The following is a 23,571-nucleotide window of genomic DNA, read 5'->3' on the forward strand; positions in this document are numbered from 1 at the left end:
GAGACCCAGATCTGATTGCAAAACTGTCTTCAAATAGGCCATTTTGTTAATCATAACTTTCTATTTTTACTTACTACACCTGACAGCTCTGATATGTTTACCTGTGTGCTACCCTTTTTGGGATGTATAGGCTCATTATACGCCATTATTAGGCACCATTGGAGTATTTTCTCACTTCATCCTATTTTTTTCTATCATGCCACGTTTTGCTTTTCAAAGGCAGTTGCAATCTTAGATATCTTCTAACCTTCACTGAACTACCCCCATTGAATTCTGTTTCTCAGTTTGATGGCCTTAAACCGCTTTCGCTTTTAAAATTTTGTCATCCTGCCAACCAAAAGATTTTTCGGTTACATTTTTCATCTGATTGAGAAACTGCTGGTGCTGTATATGTTACTCTTTGCTTCTTTCCACTATGTAGGGAAAATCAGCCGCAACGTCCATACTCTGATCTTTGAGCATTGCAGCTACCTTCAGCGGCAGCACATAAAAGCTCCTCTGGTGACATTTTGGGTATAGGCTAAGCATGATGTTATGGACCTTTTTGGTTTTTTTGTTGTCAAGAAGGTGCCTCGCCATTGCAAGGGTGGGGACTTTGCAAATCTTTTGCTCCAATGGGAGCATCATTAGATTTTCCATTTGCAGCAGTCACGTCCTGGAGGATTAAATCAGGAAATCAAGTGGTCTCTGTTGTTATTTTGAATGTTTTTGTGGATCCTTGGGTGCTGTGGAGATGACCACGCCCACGGGGAGGAGCCCCGTGATGAGCCCTGCACTGGGCTGGACTCAGATACACAAATACCAGTATTGAACTCTTTTTTTTTTTATTATACAGCTTGAAGTAGCCACCAGGTGGCAGTGGTGAGTTGTAGTCTCAGGGATCTCGGCAGAAGGAGCCCTTCTCTCCTTGGAGACGTCAGGAGGTTCCGCAGCAGGTTACCCAGCAGGGAGTTACTGTGGAGGAGACAGATGATATGTTAAAGTACTCACTCGGTGTGAGCTGATATGGATGCGATTCCACCAGATAGCTGTTGATGGTATAGGGACAGGGAGAGCAGGCCCTCGAGCGAGTACCTGTTCCCTGAATAATACCTGAAATAGAATGGAGGCCCCCGAGGAGCGGGTACCCCCGATAGTGAACACCGAAGGGCAAAGGTAGAGCTTCCTACAGGCAGCAGGGAAGCGGCAGAGTAGCGCAGACAAGAACAGAACGAGTCTTAGTTCGAGTCATTGCCAACTGAAAGAGCTAGCAAAATTGAGGAGTTGATATACCCTGATGGTGTGACGTCAGGATGAGGGAATGCCCTCGTGTTTCGCAAAACTGGGCGTACTTAGACGTGGGTTGCGCACACACACCCTAGCAGGTACCTGGGAGGAGCAATGGCATACGGCTGCACCATAGCCGTTCCGGGGACGCCAGAGAGGTCGGCTTGGCGACGCTGCGGTAGCCATCTTGCCCAGGTAAGCGGGAGGAGCCGAGATAGGGGTGTAGCAAGCGGGGCAAAGCCATCGAAGACCGGATGCAACAGTCTCCTTTTTTCTGAATGTACATTTATAGTTCTGTTTTGGTCTTTCTGCACTCAGGGTTGCCAGCTATTTTGACAGGACTCTAACTGGCTCTCGTTCTCTTTTGTGGTGGGTGCTGGTCATGTGACTGGCGCAGTTTTTGAACTTACTTTATTTATTTAACATGTTTATATACCGTTTTACCAATACAAGATTGACCAAAGCAATTTACAGTAATGATAAAATTAAAACCAAAACAGGATTCGTTTTAAATAAAATATGAACTAAAAATAGTAAAATAATAAAAACAAAATAAAACAAAGTTAGAATAAAAATACAGTCTGCATCTTGATCAATAAAACAAAATTCTTGGGGTAAAACAAAAAGTTATAGCGTAGTTGGCAGTTATTTTACAAAAACAGTTCTTTGTGACCTCACAATCTGCTGTGTGCTGTTTGAGTGACTGCTGTTCTGTTAAAGAAGATTTCTGTTTTCTGCAGGTATGTATTATTGTTGAGTTGGGCACTGGTGGTTTAGATTTATATGATCCTTGTTTGATTTTATTTTTATTGAAGCGATCAGTCCCTCCTGATGTAACGAAACGCGTACATGTCAGGGGACTATGCCTTTTGCAACTATGCTCTCAATGCTTTGAGTATTTGACTTTGAATAAAAAGGACTCCTTTATTCTCAAATACTGGGATTTATGTTCTTTAACTCTGGTTCCTCCTCACTCCGTTTTTTTTTGTAGATTTGCTATGAGCTTTGTTTATTTCCGACTTCATTTTTGGACATAAAAAAAGAACACGTATGCATTAAACTGGGTATTTTGTTACACGTGCGCGTATTTAAATCACCAGTTCATCAATATTACTGCCAGTTCACCTGTACTATCAGCCCTTTATCCTGAACCACCACCAGTTCACTCAGGCCTCCCACACACAAATTGCAGACAACAGATAAATCTGATATTAATTGCCCTAGTTAATTATCAGGTGTAAAATTGCTTGAATAAGTGCAAATCTCTTGACCCAGAAAGCCTGCAGACCAGGGGTGGGCAAACCTTTTTTTTAAAGAATGCCCCATTACTTTTGCTTATTGGAGCCAAGGGCCGGAGTTCCCCTTAGCACTTTGTGAGTGGGGGGGGGGGGGGGGCAGCAACATAACAATAAAAACATAATTAAATAGAATAACATCAAATAATTAACCACTCATATAAAAATGTTTCAAACACCCATAAAATATTTCAAAACAGACACATCAAGTAATACCCAAAAATTAAAACTGGTAAGAATTTTTTTTAAATTCCCCGCTCTCCATACCTGGGAACATTTGATTTCCAAAAGCCCCAGGATTGACATGGATTAGCAGGCAGAGAGGATGGTGGGGTGTTACACACACACGTGTGCTCTTGCTCTCACCCATACACGTGGTCTCCCCCACCCATACACACAATGCTCTCTTATCCACCTATGTGTGCATGCTCTCTCTCCCCCACCCATACACACAATGCTCTCTTATCCACCTATGTGTGCATGCTCTCTCTCTCTCACCCATACACACAATGCTCTCTTATCCACCTATGTGTGCATGCTCTCTCTCTCTCTCACCCATACACACAATGCTCTCTTATCCACCTATGTGTGCATGCTCTCTCTCTCTCTCACCCATACACACAATGCTCTCTTATCCACCTATGTGTGCATGCTCTCTCTCTCTCACCCATACACACAATGCTCTCTTATCCACCTATGTGTGCATGCTCCCTCTCTCTCTCTCTCTCTCTCTCACCCATACACACAATGCTCTCTTATCCACCTATGTGTGCATGCTCTCTCTCTCTCACCCATACACACAAACATGCACTCACTCTGACTCCCTCTCATACACTCAAACCTCACTCTGGCTCACGCATACACACACAAACAAATATGCACCTATTCTCACAAGCTCCCTGACACACACACATGCACTCAATCTCATTGGCTGCCTCACAAACCCCTCTTACAGACAGGCTCCCATTCATTCCCACACACTTGGTTAAACTGAAAAGATGGGCCTCTTTTCTTCGCCACCAGTGGGATGGGATCCACCGGCGGCTTCTTCCTTCCCCACCGCACGGCCCTCTTTTCTTCACTGCCGGTGAGATGGGGGTCTATCGGCGCTTCTTTCTTTCTTTGCAGCTGGTGGGATGGGGTCCACTGCTGGCTCCACAGTCCTCTTCTCTTCACTGTTGGTGGGATGGGGTCCATCGGCAGCTGCAAGGGCCTCTTTATGGCTGGGCGATGCTCCTCCTCTTCCTACCCCGCTGCTCCCTCCGAGGGGGATGTCACCTCCAGCCACCGAGATCCAGGTCAAAGTCATCAATAAAGGCCTGTGATGTCAGGCCATTGTTGATTGACATCGAAGGTGCTGAAGGCCTATATCTAATGGGGCAAATTGAGGCGGAGGTGGGCTGGAAAAAAATCTGTCATCATGCCGGGTTTGACCCACGGGCTGTAGTTTGCCTACCCCTGCCCTAGACCACCTCTTTTTTTGCCCTGGTCAATGTGCCCACAAAACTAAAAAATATGCATGTACTTGTGATGTTTATAAAATAGCATGTATGCAAATACAAGTTATTTATGTGCATATATGCTCATTTTCCTTGCACATCCCCTTTGAAAATTTGCTCATTAGTGTGCTGTCCTTACAAACACATCCTTTATTCCTTGTGTATCTATACAGCCAGATAACCACATAGACTCAATTCTGGACTTCCAAGAGATGTATTAGAACAATGAACAATATTACACTCATTGCAATGAAATGGAATCCAGAGTAACTGCACAGATTCCCTGGAATTGTCACAGATCAGATAGGTTTCTCTAGAGTATTTTAGTTGAATTTATAATGTAACTGGTAAAAAGCAATGCTTTTCTTTAGGTTTATGAAAGAAGACAAAATGTCTTTCTAGCTTAGCTGAGAGCTTTTTCAAACTGCAGAAATCCCTGCTGATTAACAGCTGTCCCAGAATGCTTAGGGTCTAAGTGACAAATTAGAAAGGGAGAAACATTCAAAAGCAGGAAATGTCCACTCAGAAGTTGCAGCTGAAAATGACCTTTCAGAGCAAAAGTAACCTGCCCTGCAGAGAAATTCAGTTAAACAACACAACCGCAGGGCATAGGGTGGCAGTACAAAAAGAGAAAACAGATAGACTGCGTACACAGAACACTAAGATTCAATTATCATCTGTTAGAGGAAGAAAAGGCTTAATTATGAAGTTAATACACAAACCTCATTTCCTAAATTGGTCCTTCAGCAGTTCAGCGACTTCTAACCGATGTTTAAATATGAGGAACCGAAAAAAATAACTTTGTTATCTTTCTGTCTGGTGGGTTGCTGTGAGTTGAAAGAGAGGTCTAGCTTATGAGCAATACACTGACTTTTCTGCTTTTATCCAAAGCAGTTTTGGCTTTAATAAGCAAACTTGCAAATTACTCTAGGCTGAGCATTCATTTACAGATGTTCTAGTATTACTAAAAATAAAAGCATTTAATCAACTAAAATTATATCTTATTTATTTATTTATAATTTTTATTTGCCGACATTCTTGTATAATATACAAATATACATCTATAAATAGCTAAATATTTATTAAACCCATATTTATTAAACCCATATAACCCATATTTATTAAACCCATATAACTTACTGTAGATGGATTTGCTGAGTAGCACATAATTTCATCTTGTATCATATAGAAACATAGAAATGATGGCAGAAGAAGACCAAACGGCCCATCCAGTCTGCCCAGCAAGCTTTCGCTCTTGATTTTTTTTCTCATACTTATCTGTTACTCTTGGCCCTTAGTAACCTTATGGTTCCATTTCCCTTCCACCCCCGCCATTAATGTAGAGAGCAGTGTTGGAACTGTATCTAAGTGAAATATCTAGCTTAATTGGTTAGGGTAGTAACTGCCGCAATAAGCAAGCTACTCCCACACTTATTTGTTTACCCAGCCTGTGCAATTCAGTCCTTGTTGGTTGTCTGAATATAAATCCACTTTTCTTCATTCCCCTCTGCCGTTGAAGCAGTGAGCTGCACTGCATATGTATTTCAAATGAAGTATCAGGCTTAATTGATTCGGGGTAGTAACCACTGTAACAAGCAAGCTACACCCATGCTTATTTGTTTACTCACACTATGTAATTCAGTCTTTGTTGGTTGTTGTCTGAATATAAATCATCTTTTCTTCATTCCCCCTGCCATTGAAGCAGAGAGCTACGCTGTATATGCATTGAAAGTGAAGTATCAGGCTTATTTGGTTTGGGGTAGTAACCGCCATAACAAGCAAGCTACTCCCTGCTTTTTTTTTAATGCAAATCCTTTTTTCCACATTTCCTCTTGCCGTTGAAGCATAGAGCAATGTTGGAGTCGCATTAACTATGTGTATGTTTATTGAATAAGGGTATTATCTCCAGGTAGTAGCCATCATTCCCGCAAGCCACCCTCTCTTCATTCACATCCTTAGACTTTATGGATCCACAGTGTTTATCCCATGCCCCTTTGAAGTCCTTCACAGTTCTGGTCTTCACCACTTCCTCCGGAAGGGCATTCCAGGCATCCACCACCCTCTCCGTGAGGAAATACTTCCTGACATTGGTTCTGAGTCTTCCTCCCTGGAGCTTTAAATCGTGACCCCTGGTTCTGCTGATTTTTTTTTCCAATGGAAAAGGTTTGTCGTTGTCTTTGGATCATTAAAACCTTTCAAGTATCTGAAAGTCTGTATCATATCACCTCTGCTCCTCCTTTCCTCCAGGGTGTACATACTTAGATTCTTCAATCTCTCCTCTTAAGACATTCGATGAAGGACCATCCACCTTTTTGGTCGCCCTTCTCTGGACCGCCTCCATCCTGTCTCTGTCCCTTCGGAGATACGGTCTCCAGAACTGAGCACAGTACTCCAGGTGAGGCCTCACCAAGGACCTGTACAAGGGGATAATCAATTCCCTTTTATTCCTCGATATTCCTCTCTCTATGCAGCCCAGCATTCTTCTGGCTTTAGCTATCGCCTTGTCGCATTGTTTTGCCAACTTCAGATCGTTAGACACTATCACCCCAAGGTCTCTCTCCTGCTCTGTGCACTTCAGCCCTTCACCCCCCATCGAATACAGTTCTTTCGGATTTCCACACATTCTACAGTCCTGTTCATTATGTTGGCTCTGAATATTTACATAATATTAAACGGAGAAGGTCACACTAGATTTGGTGCCTTTCCTTTTCCCAGATTCACTTAGCTTCTGGAAAGTATTTAGATATTGTTAAATAGCAACTTCATGAAAAAAGATATTCACTAGATATTCAGCACAAAAATAGGCCTTCAGGTTGACCTGATAAAACAGGATTTGGGGTGTTCAGTCTAGACACTTCATTAGCACCCTCCACTCAGCCCTCAGGTTTGCCTATAAACGTCTTTCACTAAAGTCCATGCAATGCCTTTTATTTGCCTCTTGGCGCCCTCAGATGCAGTTGTAGTTACTCCTACTTCAGATAAGTGTAATTCCATTTTCAGTTGTTGCTATAACTGCACAGCTCCCATTACTTGCTATAGAAGTGATTTTGAGCATTAAAAACATTTGTGCACATGTTAATAGGTAAGATAGCTGCAGAAAACTTGTTTCTTTTATTCTAACACAATCACTACCCAAAAAAATTACCTTCTTTCCTCAAATTTTAAAGATTGGTAAGGTTTAACTTTAAAAAAAAAATAAAAAAAAACTCACATTTTTAAAGGATCAGTGCCACTTTTTCCACAGCAGTCTCTTTTTTAAAATTGCTTTGACATACACTAAATCCAGAATCTCATTTACAAAGTACATACCATATATCTTATCCCAGTCAATGTCTCTCGCACGCATTCAAAGTCACACTAAACACATGCATTCTTGGGCTTACTCACACTTTCTACGGATATATATATATATGTCTATCTATCTAGCTATAGATGCTTTAATACACATATTCCTCTCAGCTACAGAAATGCAAAGCACAAATCTGTGCCTCTGGGTATCAGAACACTTATAGTGCTGGAATTCTGCTCGGCCACACAGCAAGCAGGACTCTCCCACAAGGACTGCAGATAAAAAATATTTTTGCATTATTGCTTACACTCATATCTTGGACTTACGTACAACCTACAACGTGTATAGCTCACGCATTTCTCCCTTACATTCCACAGAAGTCACTTGCACTTATAAATCTACATGCAGGTTGTCTAGCGCATGCATAATACAATAAAACTTGAGTTCATACAGGAACTAGAGCAGAAATGGGAGCTTTTCTTTACAGAACCAGCAGTAATGAAGGTTGCCCTTTAACACTTTATGGCAGGCTGCAAGAGTTGGGGTGTGGGGGAGCCACTTCTTGCCTCCCTTGCAGGTGCTGCTGCGTTGGCTTAGGTGCCTTTGTGGCGGTTCCTGCTGTTGCAGGAGAAACATCAGCTAAAATGACAATTACGTAAACCCTTCCTTAAACCCTACCTCACCAAGGACGAGAGAGAGGATAAAATCATGCTTACAGAGAAGAAAAGAAAGATGACAAACCGAGGGAGTGGCCGAAGCATGACATAGTGGCAAAAAAAAGAATAAAAGGATACCAGAAAGCATAAAATTTACCACAGTGCCAACACTGTAACTAAAGAAATCCAACTCTGTAGCAAATAAGGAAATGAAAATGTAACATTTTGAAGAACATATATGCATATGATATGAACCCCCTTTCTCCATCATATCACATGGCAAACATATGGTAAAGGATCAAAACCTACTAACTGTAATCACTTTCAGGTCGATACAGTACAGTGCGCTCTGGTGTTATGGTGTTGCGGGCGCTATTAGTTTCGGGGGGGTTGGAGGTGCGTTTTCGACACGCTAGCTTTACCCCTTATTCAGTAAGATGTAATAGCGCGTCGAAAACGCGCATGGCCCTATTAGTTATTCCCGCGCGATTCAGTAAGTAAAATGCGCAGCCAAGCCACACATTTTACTTTCAGAAATTAGCACCTACCCAAAGGTAGATAAAAAGGTAGTAAAAACTGCTTTTCTATGCACCCTCCAACTTAATATCATGGCATATTAAGTCGGAGGTCCCAGAAGTTAAAAAAATAATAATAAATAAATAATTGGCCCGCAGCTTGTGAGTTGAAAACCAGACGCTCAATTTTGCCGGCGTCCGGTCTCCAAACCCGTGGCTGTCAGCAGGTTTGAGAACCGACTGCGGCAAAATTGAGCGTCGGCTGTCAAACTCGCTGACAGCCACCGCTCCTGTCAAAAAAAGAAGTGCTAGGGATGCGCTAGTGTCCCTAGCGCCTCTTTTTACCCCAGGCCCTAATTTGAAATTTTTTTTTTTTTACTGAATCGCGCGCACAGGAGAGTGGGCGCTCGCCCGCTCTCCTGCAACTTTTACTGTATCGGCCTGTTTGATTGGCACATTCTGCCAGTCAGTGTTATCGTGAACTCCCTGCCCCACTGCTAGCCATGTGCTCTTCTTAAACCCTCCTACAATCCCACATCCTTGGACCAGGATGAGGAGCCCAACATCCAAACTGAGGAAAACCATATCAGGCCACAAATATGAGAGAGGATATGGAGCAGATGCCTGAAGACAGGCTCAGGTGGTTGGATCTCCTTTGCTTAGAGATGAGAACTCTGAGAAGAGATATAAAAGAAGTTTATAAAATCATGCATGGTATGGAACAAGTTAATAAGGAATAGTTATTTATCCTTTCATATAGTACTGGAACTAAGGAACATGCCATGGTAGCAGATTTAAAACAAATTTGAGAGTTTTTCTTCCGTTGGCACAATTGAACTGTGGAATTTGTTGCTGGGGATATAGTCAAAGCTAGTAATAAAGCTGGGTTTTAAAAAGGCTTGAATGAGCTTCTAGAGAACAGATCCATTTGTGTGGCAATTAGCCAGTTAAACTTGAATCACTAGTTCTGGGCATGAGCAGTGGGGAATGAATCTCCCCATTAGGATCTCCTAGGTAATTCTATGGGACCTACGTTGGCCATTGTCGAATACAGGTTGTTGGGCTAGATGGACCAATGGCTTGACTCAGAATGGCATATTGTATGTTCTGTAATGCACATAGGACATAATGCTATATATAGGCACACAACAAAAAGTACAGTCCAAGATTAAATATGATACTGGACAGAAACTATTTTCAGGGGTAGAAGGACCCTTCAGGATATAAATCTTCAGAGGAATAGCCGTTCTAGTCTGGTGTAGCAAAAACGACAAGAGGCAGGGTGGCATCTTATAAACTAACCAATTTATGGAGGCATGAGCTTTGAGGACAGAGGATATACAGTAGTTACTGTGGGACCCAGTAATAGACCCATAGGACCAGCTTCAGAAAGCGAGGTAACCTTCATTGTCTCATAGGCCCTCCAGCTTCTGTGTCTGAATTTATCAGATAATGATGACAACGCCTCTAGGGATATTGCATGAGAGCTCCTTCCATACATGACCACAAGGGCAACATGGCACATGTCCATTACTGATACAGATGATGATATAAAAGATTTATAAAAAGACCAGTTGTGCTGTGATTTTAAGAATATAAACATAGAAAATTTCAGCAGATAAGGGAAGTTTTACAAATTTTTTTTATGTACATAAATCTTCCCTAACCTTTGTAGAACAGACTATTACACCATTATAAATATAAAAGCATTTTCCAGTCATATTGGTTAGATTTCAGTTTTTTTTCCATTCCATTTCCCCCATTAAATCCTTTGCAGTGAAACAGTGTGATGACTGAAATGTGGGCAAGCTTTTTTGACTTGTTGCATTTAGTTCAAGCTGACGACATGTCAGGGTCTGATTAAGACAAAGGTACAATAGGCTCACTTCATCAGCAGTTTTAATGAAAGAGCCTGGTAACCTGCCTGCCTGGTGTGAAGGTGGTAGACCTCACACGTCACCTAGATAGGATTTTAGACAGTCCTTGGGATTAGCCGGCTGTCGTGATACTTGTGGGCACCAGTAACATAGGAAAATGTGGGAGGGAGGTTCTGGAAGCCAAATCTAGGATTTTAGGTAGAAAGCTGAAATCCAGAACCTCCAGGGTGGCATTCTCTGAAATGCTGCCTTTTCTACACACAGGTCCCCAGAGGCAGGCAGAGCTCCGGAGTCTCAGTACGTGGATGAGACGATGGTGCAGGGAAGAGGGATTCAGTTTTGTAAGGAACTAGGCATCCTTTTGGGGAAGGAGAGAAGTCTTTTCCAAAAGAATGGGCTTCAACTTAACCAGAGTGGAACCAGGGTGCTTGGCGCTAAAAGGAGATAGAACAGCTTTTAAACTAGGGGGAAAGCCAACAGTCACTTAGAAGCACATGGTTTGCAGGGAGGTATCTTTGAAGGATACTAATGAAACAGGAGAGTTAGGGCATCCCAACAGAGGTTCCAATAAAACCAAAAGTAGTCCATGTGCCTATAAATAATCACCTAGGTTAAAGGATTCCAAGTTATCCTTGTCAACTAAAAAGCAGGTTGTTAATACAAACAAAAACAACACTTTGAAATGTCTGTATGCCAATGCCAGAAGCCTAAGAAGTAAGATGGGAGAGTTACAGTGTATAGCAGTGAATGATGAGATTAACATAATTGGCATCTCAGAACATAGTAGAAGGAGGATAACCAATGGGACAGTGCTATACCATTTTACAAATTATATCACAATGATAGGGAGGATCAACTTTGTTGGGGGTGTGGCACTTTATGTCCAGAATGGCATAGAGTCCAACAGAATAAAGATCATAGAAGAGACTAAATGCACAGTAGAATCTTTGAGTAGAAATCCCATGTGTATTGGGAAAGAGTACAGTGATAGGAGTATACTACCATCCACCTGGTCAAAATGATGACATGAATGATGAAATGCTAAGCGAAATCAGGGAAGTTAAACAATTTGGCAGTGTAGTAGTAATAGGAGATTACAATTACCCCAGTATTGACTGGATAAATATAACATCAGGACATGCTAGAGAGGTAGTTCCTGGATAGAATAAAATACTGCTTCCTGGAGTAATTAATTAAGGAACTGAGAGAGGAAACTATTTTAGATCTAATTCTAAGTGGAACGCAGGATTTGGTGAGAGAAAGTAACGGTGATGAGGCCACTTGGCAATAGTGATCATAACATAATCAGATTTGAACTAGTGACTAGTAGGGAGACAATATGTTAATCTACAGCTCTAACACTAAACTTTCAAAAGGAAACTTTGATAAAAAGAGGAAAGTAGAAAAAACTGAAAGGTGCAGCTGCAAAGGTTGAGTGTACAGCAAGCGTGGACATTGTTTAAAAATGCCATCTTAGATGCACAGTCCAGATGTATTCCACACATTAAGAAAGGTAGAAGGAAGGCCAAACGATTGCTGGCATGGTTAAAAAGTGAGATGAAAGAGGCTATTTTAGCCCAAAGAACTTCTTTCGAAAATTGGAAGAAGGATCCATCTGAAGAAAATAGGAAAAAGCATAAGCATTGTTAAGTTAAAAATAAAACCTTGATAAGACAGGCAAAGAGAGAATTTGAAATGAAGTTGGTCATAGAGGCAAAAACTCAGAATAAAAACTTTTAAAAAATATATCCAAAGTAGGAAACCTGTGAGGGAGTCAGTTAGACTGTTAAATTATTGAGGGGTTAAAGCGCCACTTAGGGAAGATAAGCCCATTGCAGAAAGACTAAACAAATTCTTTGCTTCCTTGTTTACTAATGAGGATGTTGGGGAGATACTGGTTCTGGAGATGATTTTCAAGGGTGGTAATTTGGATGAACTGAACCAAATTACGGTGAATCTGGAAGATGTAGTAGGTCAGATTGACAAACTGAAGAGTAGTAAATCACCTGGACTGAATGGTACACACCCCAGGGTTCTGAAAGAACTCAAAAATGAAATTTCAAACCTATTAGTAAAAATGTGTAGCATATCATTAAAATCGTCCATTGTACTTGAAGACTGGAGGGTGGCCAATATAACCCCGATATTTAAAAAGGGCCCCGGGATAATCCGGGAAACTGTAGACCGGTGAGCCTAACTTCAGTGCCAGGAAAAATAATGGAAACTATTCTAAAGAACAAAATCACAGAGCATGTAGCTAGACATGGTTTTTATCGGGACACAACCAGCAGAGATGGAGCCCAGATTATCCTCCGCCCTGCACGACTGGCAGAAAGAGTGTTGCTTAATGTAGCACCAGCTTCCTGTACTGTCACATAGAACCTGTATCGCAGTATGAGCCACAAGATCTATAGGGATCCATGCAGCTCATTCTGCAAGACTGGCTCAGTATGACACAGGAAGCTGAACATTATATGAACTGCCACTCTTCTGTCAGTTGCAGGAGAGGAAAGGAGGAGAGTACAGAATGCTGAGTGGATTGAAGAGATTGGGAAGGGTAGTCCAGATTGCTGTCTAGATCAGGGGAAGGGTAGGCCTGAGTAGATCAGTGGCAGGTAGACTAGAATGCTGAGTATTTCAAGGAAGACAAGTGAGCAACGAGATCAGGGGAAGCCTGGCCAGACTGCACTGGGGATCAGAGAAATGGAAAAGAAAAGCAGAGATCCAGTTAAGGTGCGGTTAGCCTTCTAGGGTTTGAGGGTTGTGGGGAGAGCTTTCTGGGAGAAGGAAATATGAGTAGAGCCTTCTGGGACATCAGGGGGAAGAAATGTTGGGGAAAGCTTTCTGGGAGTTGAGGAGAAGGAAGGGCAGCCCTGGCATGAGTAAGGGGTGCAGAGAGAGAGAATGCAAGGTAGAAGGAGAGAGGACTCAAGATGGGGGGGGGAGGATTGCAGGGACTAGACTGGGGGCGGGCAGGGAAAGGAAGAGAGAGAGGGAGTTCTGGAGACTGAGGGAGAGAGGGCCATGGATAGAAGGGGGAAGGTAAGAAAGAAATAACTCTGAATAAAGGTGGAAGGGAGAGAGGACTGGTTATTGGGTGAAGGGAGAGAGAAAATGACCCAAGGTGGAGATAGAGAGGGCCAGGGTTAGATAGAGAGAGAGAGAGAAGGTACCCAAGATATGTTGAGAGATGGAGTTGGAGAGAACAGGATGGATGTGTGTGAAAGAGAGAACCCTGAATTGGGGAAAGAAGGATTCCAGGATGATGATAAAGGAAGGGAAAGAACATAAAAGAAAGAGACGAGGAGGAATAGGGAAAGGCATGAAGGAATAAGAAGAGATGACAAGAAGGAAGAGAGTATTGAAATATCCACTCTGAAGGAAAGAGGCAAAGAAAGGAGAGAGAACTGAAACAAACAAAAAAGGACACCAGAAAGAAAGAGAAAAACAGAACAGAAACAAGACCAGAGAATGAGGAAAAAAGAGAAGTTGAAACAGACAATCAAGCTAGAGACATCATAGGTTAGAAACTTTTATTGTGTGATAAAGTATTGATAATTCATCAGGGTTACATATCCTGAGAGCCAGTTCAGTCTCAGGACCTGGATGTCTCCCATAAAGAATTATAATAAACAAGAAACTGGAAACATGTGACACAACTAATCTCAAAAATCACAATAAAGTCACAAGCATATTATGATACTTTTCAATTAGGTATACCCTCATTTATGGGCTAGTGCACACTTCCGCCTGCCGGCGTTTTTTGCTTTCAGGTACAACTGCCAACTTGGCTGCCCATTTAGAGTACGATCATAGGGTTACCCATTTTTTAAAGAAAAGTCCCTAAATTTACGCCACACAAATTTAGCGCTGTATAGAAAAAATATTTTCTTTTTTTACCGCCCTTTTGGGCTTATTTTCTTTTTTCCTTTTTTCAAACTTTCAAACAAGTCTCTTTTTTCAACTTTTTGTTAAAGAGAATGAATCCACTTATCTTTTCTGTGGACTAGCAGTAGTCCCGAAAGCTCAACTGCCTGCCGACACCGCTGGTGTTTCGAAGTAAATTCTTCAATATGCATGTAGAGGATCGGTCAGAATATGCGGACAGTACAGCCGCATATTCTGACCGATCCTCTACATGCATATTGAAGCCCCTGACGAAGAATTTACTTCGAAACACCAGCGGTGTCGGCAGGCAGTTGAGCTTTCGGGACTACTGCTAGTCCACAGAAAAGATAAGTGGATTCATTCTCTTTAACAAAAAGTTGAAAAAAGAGACTTGTTTGAAAGTTTGAAAAAAGGAAAAAAGAAAATAAGCCCAAAAGGGCGGTAAAAAAAGAAAAATTTTTTTCTATACAGCGCTAAATTTGTGCGGCGTAAATTTATGGACTTTTCTTTAAAAAATGGGTAACCCTATGATCGTACTCTAAATGGGCAGCCAAGTTGGCAGTTGTACCTGAAAGCAAAAAACGCCGGCAGGCGGAAGTGTGCACTAGCCCATAAATGAGGGTATACCTAATTGAAAAGTATCATAATATACTTGTGACTTTATTGTGATTTTTCCCATAAAGAATTGACATGTTGGGGACAAGAGGATTTTGTTGACTGATTTGACTTTTTCTACTGCGTAGTTGATTCTCTTATATGCAGGACATACCCACCAGCTCTGAGGCTTTTGTGTTGGGTTTGAAATACTTTGTGTTTGCAAAATTTAAAGAATGAACTTTTCGATATATTTTGAGAGCAGATTTCTACAATTTTCCAATTGAACAGTCCAGTGGACAAATCCATCCCTCCCCTCCCCCCCACCCCCAATTAACAGCTGGCTCGCTCACTACCTGCCCTGTGGGAGCAGTTGTCCCAGATTCATCCAACAGAAATCTGGTAGCTTCCTCTAAACCAGTCACATCAGCACCCTGTAAGTGATGTTCAAGCACTCATAAAGTTATTTGTTGAAAAAAAAAGAAAAGAAGTCCATGAAAGACTTAATGGCCGATGCAATAAAGTGCTCTCAGCCTGGCTCACAGGTTAACCCGCAGTTGGACACGCATTTTGAGCGTGCTAGACTAACACTAGATGCAAAACATCCAAAACGTGTGTCCAAACAAACACGTAGCTAATAGCACTCATTGCATGTAAATGCCATGTAGATGAGACCCTCGATGCACCCAACGCAGACTTTTTAACACAGCAAATTTAACATCAGCCCCAGAGCTGATGGTAAGGTCTTGCCGCGCATCAAGGACTCAACTAAAAAACAAAAAATACTGCTTTTCTGTGGTTCCTCCTATTTATTATCATTGCGATACTAAGATCTGCTCCTTGAGATGACTAAAAATCTTTGTAAAAAATGAAAGGCTTGTTTTAAAAAAAAAAAATAAAAATAAGAAATAAAAACTTTTTGGAGGACACAATATACACACTCGAGGCCTTGTATATTGTGTGTGTATATTGTGCTGGTAAATTATCTATAGCAGGATAAAATGGATGCTCGTATTGAACGTACATTTTCCTAATCTGTGCATAGCCATAACTCCTGGGTTTCCGGTCCTTTTGTGCACTAGCGACGCACAATTTATCCCTAGCTTGTCCCTTTTAGCAAGGCAGCTAATGCATCATGCGTCCAGGATGGGTTGAAAAAACAGGCGCCCAGTTTGGACATACGTTTTTACATGAGTGATATTGCATTGGCCAGTTGGGAGGTGGGGGTGGGCAGCACAGTAATTATTTGCACAGGGCAGCAAAACAGGAATGCCTTTACATCTATACGACTTGTCTTATTTGTTGTGTCCCTATATTTTCCCATCCGCATTTAACTTGTACAGCGCTATATATGTAGAAACACAGTCTAAATTAGAATATATCAGAAGTGCTTGAAGCCAGCAATAATACTCACCATGTATTGATTAAACATGTTATTTTTCATTTAACTGTGATTCTTTGAGCATTTTCTTTTATCCGATTTCTGGATTCCTCTTTAAAGCTTTTAATTCCTCCCCTAATTTGCATTTGTATCCGATGTAATTAATCTTATGCTAGTTGTAACTACTGTAAATAGTTCCTTCTGTAAATAAGTTCCTTCTATTTCTTATTTTTGACGGTTGTTCTTTACTCTCTCTCACGCTACCTATCTTTCCCTCTCTTCTCCTGTCTCCCTTACCCCCCTCCTTTTTTCAGGCCTGCTCCCATCCCCTGCCCCCTGTTCATTGTAATTTCCTCCTTTAATTGAGTTACTTGTAAACCGGCGTGATGTGCTATACGAACGTCGGTATATTAAAAGTTGTTAAATAAATAAATAAATACATGTCCTTAGTCTCTGGATTTTTATTGTTTCAGCCAAAGTGAGCGAGAGGAGTTTGAAACTGAGTTCAAGCAGAAATATGAAAGGGAGAAGATCTTATTGACAGAGGAAAACAAAAAGTTGTCAAATGAGCTTGACAAGGTGAGTAAACCTCCACTGTTGCCTGCAAGTTGCAGAAATGCAGAGCATGCAAGTAACCCTGCTGAAAAGAACCAGTGGTGAAATCCATAGCTTTGTAAGCAAGCTTCTCTTTGCAGAATGGAGTCCCAAAATTTGTGTCAGAAGAGGGCAATGCCTTGGGTGAAGATATTTCTTATTTTTTAAAGCTCTTTAAATAAAAAAGAAAACATTTATTTTCTTGGTCCAAATAACCATTCATTTGCATTCACTAGTATTATGTAAATTTCCTTATAAACTACCTTAGACTTACAGACTTAACACCTGCTGTGGGAACTAATGTATTACTTCTGTATATGTCATCTCTTCCCCACCCCACCATTGCCCCGGGGGTTCTTTTCTGAACTGGGGGGAGAGGGCGGGGAGGAGAAAAAAAGGTCTAGCACTTTCCAATAGAAATAAACTCATGTCCACACAGTCTGGTGGTATTCAAAAAAAAAAAAAAAAAAGCATGAACGATTTGGCAAACTGTACATTTGTGTCAGGCGTAAGACATCCAGAAACTAGGAACTCCTTCTCTTAACTCCCTCACAGTGTACTTGTTAGAGATACTTCCCTTCTGGGATGATCCCTGTATTGGTACTTGCTTTATGGGGTACAAATCTCTGTAGTGTAGTAGCTGAACTGGGCAGATCCTAACTTCCCTTTCACCACTCTGTACCGCTGGGTCTTCTCAGTCTTAGGATCTTTGGAAACCACAGGAACTTTCAGATCTTGGATGCCCAAATGCTCATCCCTTGAGCCACAGCACACTCCTAAGACAAGAGATTGTCAAGAACAACACAAGCCAAAGAGGGTTCATTAGTTTTATGGAGGCACATTACTTGGAAGACACCTCCCAATGGAGAGCGTGAAAACCACTACATTTCTGCTTCACTCACTCACCGTCCAGTGTCTGTGGAGACACTGATGCTATTAATAAGGGACACGTAGGAAACCCTTACAAATAACAGGACTACAGATTAGAATGTAATTGAGGATACGGTTACTGTCCAAAAGGTAAAAAATGGGATGATGGATAGGAAGTCCTCTCTTGTGGATGACATCTAACAGATCTGGGTGCAGAAGATTTACTCAGAAGCTTCCAGAAGCTTTTGGCATGCTCAGTTGAGCAAGTGCAGCTTGATCTGTGTCACGTGGGACCACCTCAATGTCACAGTTGTGAATCCATGGGCTGTGGTGTGGTTGATGCAGCCTAGTAGGCAAACCTACTAGGCCCAAGCCGACAGCTAGCTGACAGCTAATGGGACTGGACAGGAGTTTAATCTGTACCAGCTTCATTTCTTACAGGCTGAGCCTTTGGGTTTCCTGGGTCCAGCATGACTTAGACGAGAGTCCATTAAGAGCGCTTGGATAGAGAGACTACAAAGGCATACTAAGGTCAGGGCTGGCAACAGGCAAAGAGTAACCTGGTCCAGGCTGATGATCAGGGCAGGCAGCAAGTAGAGTGTGCTTGAGGTCTGTAGCAGAGGTCAGTACCGGGCAACAGGCAAGAGGGTGGTCTGGGTTCATAGCAGAGGTCAGTACCAGGTGGCAGACAAGAGGGTGGTCTGGGTTCATAGCAGAGGTCAGTACCAGGTGGCAGACAAGAGGGTGGTCTGGGTTCATAGCAGAGGTCAGTACCAGGTGGTAGGCAAGAGAATGGTCCAGGTCTGTAGCAGAGGTCAGAACCTGGCAGCAGGCAAGAGAGACAGGACTCCAGGGGACAGAACTGGATGGTGTGGACCAGGCAAGACAGAGGAACAGACAAAGTGCGGACAAGACGAGGAGTAGGCATGGACAAGGCGAGGCAGATCACAAACGAGAAAAAGGCAAGGCAGAGAGACAAGGAAACACGAGAGCAACATGTACTGCAGACTAGGCAGGGAAACCTGTTGCTGAGGCAAGAACTAGGAGCACTGCTTGGGTTTAAATACCCATCCATGCCTACATCATCAGGAGGCGCCTCCAAGGATTTTCCCGCTACAGCAGTACGTGCCTATGGGAAGGTGCAGCATGATCAGGGAGACTTGGCGGCATCCTTTTTGCGGAGAAGTCCTGACGTTGTTTCCAGGCCCAATGGCATTGGGGGGTGAGTCCTGCTAGTTGCGGGACTCCCTGCGACTGGCTGAAATGTAAAATTCAGTCTTTGTTTTTCTGCTGAGCTCTTTGATCATGGGTCTTCTCTCTCCCGAGAACATTTTTCAAAGTTCGACATTTTTCAAGTTTTTAGTGCAGGGCCTTACAATTCTCCAAATCAATCTTTCTTCGTTTAACTATGTAGATTTTGTGATTTTTTTATTGTGTCAAGCGCCATGTGCACTGATATCAGTGCACTGGGTATAATCGGTCAAGTATTTTTTTTGAGTAAAAATTGCAAAGTCTGATTTTTGCCTCATTGGTTTTTCAACTGCTATCTCAGACAGTGAAAGACCAGCAGCTTCAATCAGGGCTCTGGTGTGAAATCATTGTGTCTGTTATGGATGCCTGTGATAGATGTGTTCTTTGCCTGGGAAAGACCACAATGTCTCGGTGTTCCATGTGTGAAAAGATAACCCCTAAAGGAGGATGCACCTTTTGGGAGCTGGCACTCTTCAGAAGAGTTAAGGCTGATCCATCAGTATAGAGAGACTCAAGAGTGGCACTGACCACTGGCGGTGCATCAATATCAAAAAGGCATCAATCCTCTTCAACATCAAGCACTCATTAGGGCCAAGGAGTCAGCTTCTCTCACCTGAAGAAAGCAAAGGGATCTGCTTCTTTGGTTCCAGCATCGAGGCACTCCAATGACGTTCATCAGGCAAAGCCAAGAAGCAACGGTATTGGTTTCCATTGATGTGCAATGATAGGAGCAGGAAAATTCTGGCTGCTGTCATAAATCCCCAAAGTATTCCCATAGAGAAGTTGGCTCATCCTTGATTCACTCTTGGGAGTCACAACAAACTTCAAATGTCCAGATGCCAGCCACTGATTGTCCTCAAGTGACCCAGGAAGATGTGGCCCTTCCTCCTGCTAACCATGTCGTATTTGGATTTACTGTTTTTGAGAAAGAGTTTGATAGAAGGATCCAGGAAGGGTTGGACCACAAAATGGTGGGTATTAGTGTATTAGCACTCTCAACATCAGTGTCTTTTCAGACTGAGATCCAACCTCTGCTGGAAACTCTTAAGAGCATCTTGCAGAGGGGCTATGATGCTGGTTTGTGGAGGGGCATTGACATTGGATACCACTGCACCTCAGAAGAGGAAGCTTGCCTAAAGCACAGAAGTTCATCTGGATCTAGACCCAACAGGTAAAGGCTGTGCTCCCTTTGACCTTACATACTAGCAGGATGCATGCTCAGGCCACACAGACAATTTTTCTAGACTTGGATTCTGAGTATTCCTGGGGTGGGGTGGGAGGACACATTTATAGATCTAATGATTTCTCTGATCATGACAGATCAATATGTCTCCTCTCAGACCCCGTTCTTCCACAGGAAAGGAGACCATCTCTTCCCAAGCACTTCTCTTTCATTGACTTTATAAAGAGACTGGTAGATGCCATTCCATTTGATTTGCAGGAGGAGGAAGAATCCAGGGCAAAAAAGATTTACATCCTCCAGTTTGTGGATCTCCCCAAGGAAATAGTGACAGTGCCCCTGCACGAGATCCTTCAGGAGATGCAGATTAGAATGTGGGAGAACCCCTCTCTATGTCTCCAATGAATAAGAAGACAGACACGATATATCACTTCTAGAAGGCTCCTGGATTAAAGAAGCAACAACTACCTTATCAGTCATTTGTGATTGAATCTACTCTCAAAAAGGCCAAGAGGTCTATAACTCTCTCTTGGATGCCCCAGAGAGGTATTCTCATGCTCTTGAACTTATTGGGATAAAGATTTACCAGGGAGCTAAGCCTACAGTAGAGTGAAACCAAGACTGGATCAGCCTGTTCAGTTGACATGGGGTAACATGGCAACCAGTGTTCCCTCTAAATTTTGAAAGGCTACATGCACACAAATGTTCATTTTTGCAACTTTTATAAACTGAGTTCAAATTTGTACGCTACGAGCCAGTGTAATGGAAATATTGGGATTTTTTTGTGTGCGCTATGTTTTGCCCTGTGCTGCATGAGGTTCACAACCTGTGTGTGTGCACAGGGAGTAGTGATGGCAACCCTACTCCATGTAGGATCACTGAAAAGTAGCAGGGATGTGTATTCTTTGATCATTCGTTCAGTTCGTTTCGCAGTACGCACGTTCTTATTCATGCTTGTACAGTGGAAAACATACCTGCATACCATGAAACGAATGACCAATGGATGCACATCTCTAGTAAGTAGCAGTCAATGATGCCATCTCCAGCTTGAAGAAACACATAAAAAATAGATGCGATGGCAGAAAAGGACCAAACGTTCCATCCAGTCTGCCCAGCAAGCTCATGGCAGCATCTGCCGCGCCATACAATTCCCCCTACACCTAACAGTCTCCCGGATCATCAAGCCAGGAGTCTTGTTGGTTGCTGTTTGAGTAAATTTCCTGTCACCGCTTGCTGTTGAAGCAGAGAGAATTATGGATTTGCATCAACAGTAAGAAGGCTTATTGCTTAAGGGTAGTCACCTCCATACCAGCAAGTTACCCCTATGCAGTCTTTTCTTTGCTTCCATCTTCTATCTAATTCCCTTTTCCTCTTTCCTTCCTGCCATTGAAGCAGAGAGCAATGTTGGAGTTGCATCAGAAGTATCAGGCTTATTGGTTAAGGGTAGTAACAGCTACACCAGCAAGTTACCCCATGTACTCTCTTCTTCATTTCATCCTCTAACGTTTAGTGTTTCCATCCTCTAACCTTTAGCGATCAACAATGTTTGTTTATCTTTGACTGATTTAGTCTTCACCTCCTCCAGAAGGGCATTCCAGGCATCCACCACCCTCTCTGTGAAGAAATATTTTCTGATGTTGGTTCTGAGTTGTCCTCCCTGGAGTTTCATTACATGGCTCCTAATTCTATTGACTTCTTTCCAATGGAAAAGGTTTGTTGTTGATTGTAGATCATTAAAACCTTTCAGGTATCTGAAGGCTGTATCATATCCCCCCTGCACCTCCTCTCCTCCAGGGTATATATATTTAAGAACTTCAACCTCTCCTCATAAGTCAATTGATGGAGAGCCCAACACCATTTTGGTCACCCTTCTCTGGACCGCCTCCATCCTGTCTCTGTCTCTTTTGAGATGTGGTCTCCAGAACTGAACACAGTACTCCAGGCGAGGCCTCACAAGGACCTGTACAAGGGGATTATAACCTCCTTTCTCTTACTGGTTATTCCTCTCTCTATGCAGCCCAGCATTCTTCTGACTTTAGCTATTGCCTTGTCACATTGCTTCACTATCTTCAGATTGCCAGACACTGTCACCCCAAGGTCCCTCTCTTGCTCCATGCACAACAGCAGATCCACTGTAAAAAGTAGCTAAAAGCACAGTGTGAATGTGGAACATGGGAATGAGGGATTTTAAAATGATTCAACATTTATTAACTTTAAATCTTAAAAATCTTTCATTCACGCTCCTTTACTTTACTCCACCCTTATCAAAAGAAAAAGAAAATTGGGCCCATCGCTGCCCTTGAACAGTCCCGGGAAATATTACCAGATTCCAATCCAGGATTGTAATTTAACCGGGGTCTCGTTTATTCTTTCCTGTGGTCCCACTCCACCCAGCTGCTGGCAGAATGCTGCTGAAAATGGCGACGTTAGCTCACAGCCCGATTTGCACTGACTCACTCAGTCATGGCCGGATTCCTGCCCTTCGCTTTTCGTGCCGTGGCACTTACTGCAGGCTCAGCTGCACGCGTGTACAAGGGCATACGCTGCTTCTCACTGATCCACTGTGGCTTAGAATCCACCCCTCCCCCTCATCCTATGCAGGCGAGGCAGAGGGCCAGACACCCATCATTCCTCCCACCCTACAGCACTTTCCTAATGACTGTGTCTGCCTGCGTCCTAACTCTCTACTCCTGGCCCTCACACATACCCGTTGGTTGGTGGGAGTGGCTGCTTCAGAACAGGATACAGTTTGAAACATTGCAAAGTACAATTCTACAAACTTCTCTCATGTCTCTGTGCCCTCAAACATTTCTGCTGCTGCAGGGGTGGGAGGCTAGACTCACTGAAATAGCATTAAAAATACTAGGATTGCTACAGCGCTGACAGCAGTAAGGTCTCACAGACAGAAATGGAAACGGCTGCTTCAGGTGACTGTTCTCTAAGAGCAGGACGCCATGTTGCCAATGTCCCGTCTGCCTGATCCTGGCCCCTCAGTGTATCTGGGGCAGGACGAGAGACTGAAGCAGCAGCTCATCCAGGTCCAGGAGCCAACCTCGTGTGGAGGAGGAGTCAGGTGCTGGGGTGGGTGGGGGCGGAACCAGCCAGCTCATGCCTGCCTGGAGGGGAGGAGTCAAGTGCTGGGGTGGGTGGGGGCGGAACCAGCCAACCTGTGCCTGCCTGTGTGGAGGAGGAGTCAGTAGCTGGGGTGGATGGCAGTGGAACCAGGCAGTCCATGCCTGCCTGTCTGGAGGAGGAGTCAGGTGTTGGGTTGGATGGGTGGGCTAGCCCAATTTGGTGCACCAAATTGCAATTTGGTGCAATTTGGTGCAAATTGCAATTTGGTGCAATTTGGTGCAATACCAAATTGGGCTAGCCCAATTTGGTGCAATACCTTAGCGTCAACCCCTAGTTTTCTG

General features: G+C 43.0%; 1 protein-coding gene across 3 annotated transcripts in view; it reads left to right on the forward strand.

The window, feature by feature from the left end:
• The window catches only part of CDC42BPA (CDC42 binding protein kinase alpha), a 563,297-nt gene that overhangs the window by 387,751 nt on the left and 151,975 nt on the right, over positions 1 to 23,571 (forward strand). For all 3 annotated transcript variants that reach the window (XM_029593037.1, XM_029593036.1, XM_029593038.1), the window contains exon 16: positions 16,734 to 16,839. In XM_029593037.1, the coding sequence (XP_029448897.1) occupies positions 16,734 to 16,839 (106 nt within the window). The remainder of the gene's footprint in view (positions 1 to 16,733; positions 16,840 to 23,571) is intronic.

Source organism: Rhinatrema bivittatum, chromosome 3 (assembly GCF_901001135.1).
Source record: "Rhinatrema bivittatum chromosome 3, aRhiBiv1.1, whole genome shotgun sequence".
Lineage (NCBI taxonomy): Eukaryota > Metazoa > Chordata > Amphibia > Gymnophiona > Rhinatrematidae > Rhinatrema > Rhinatrema bivittatum.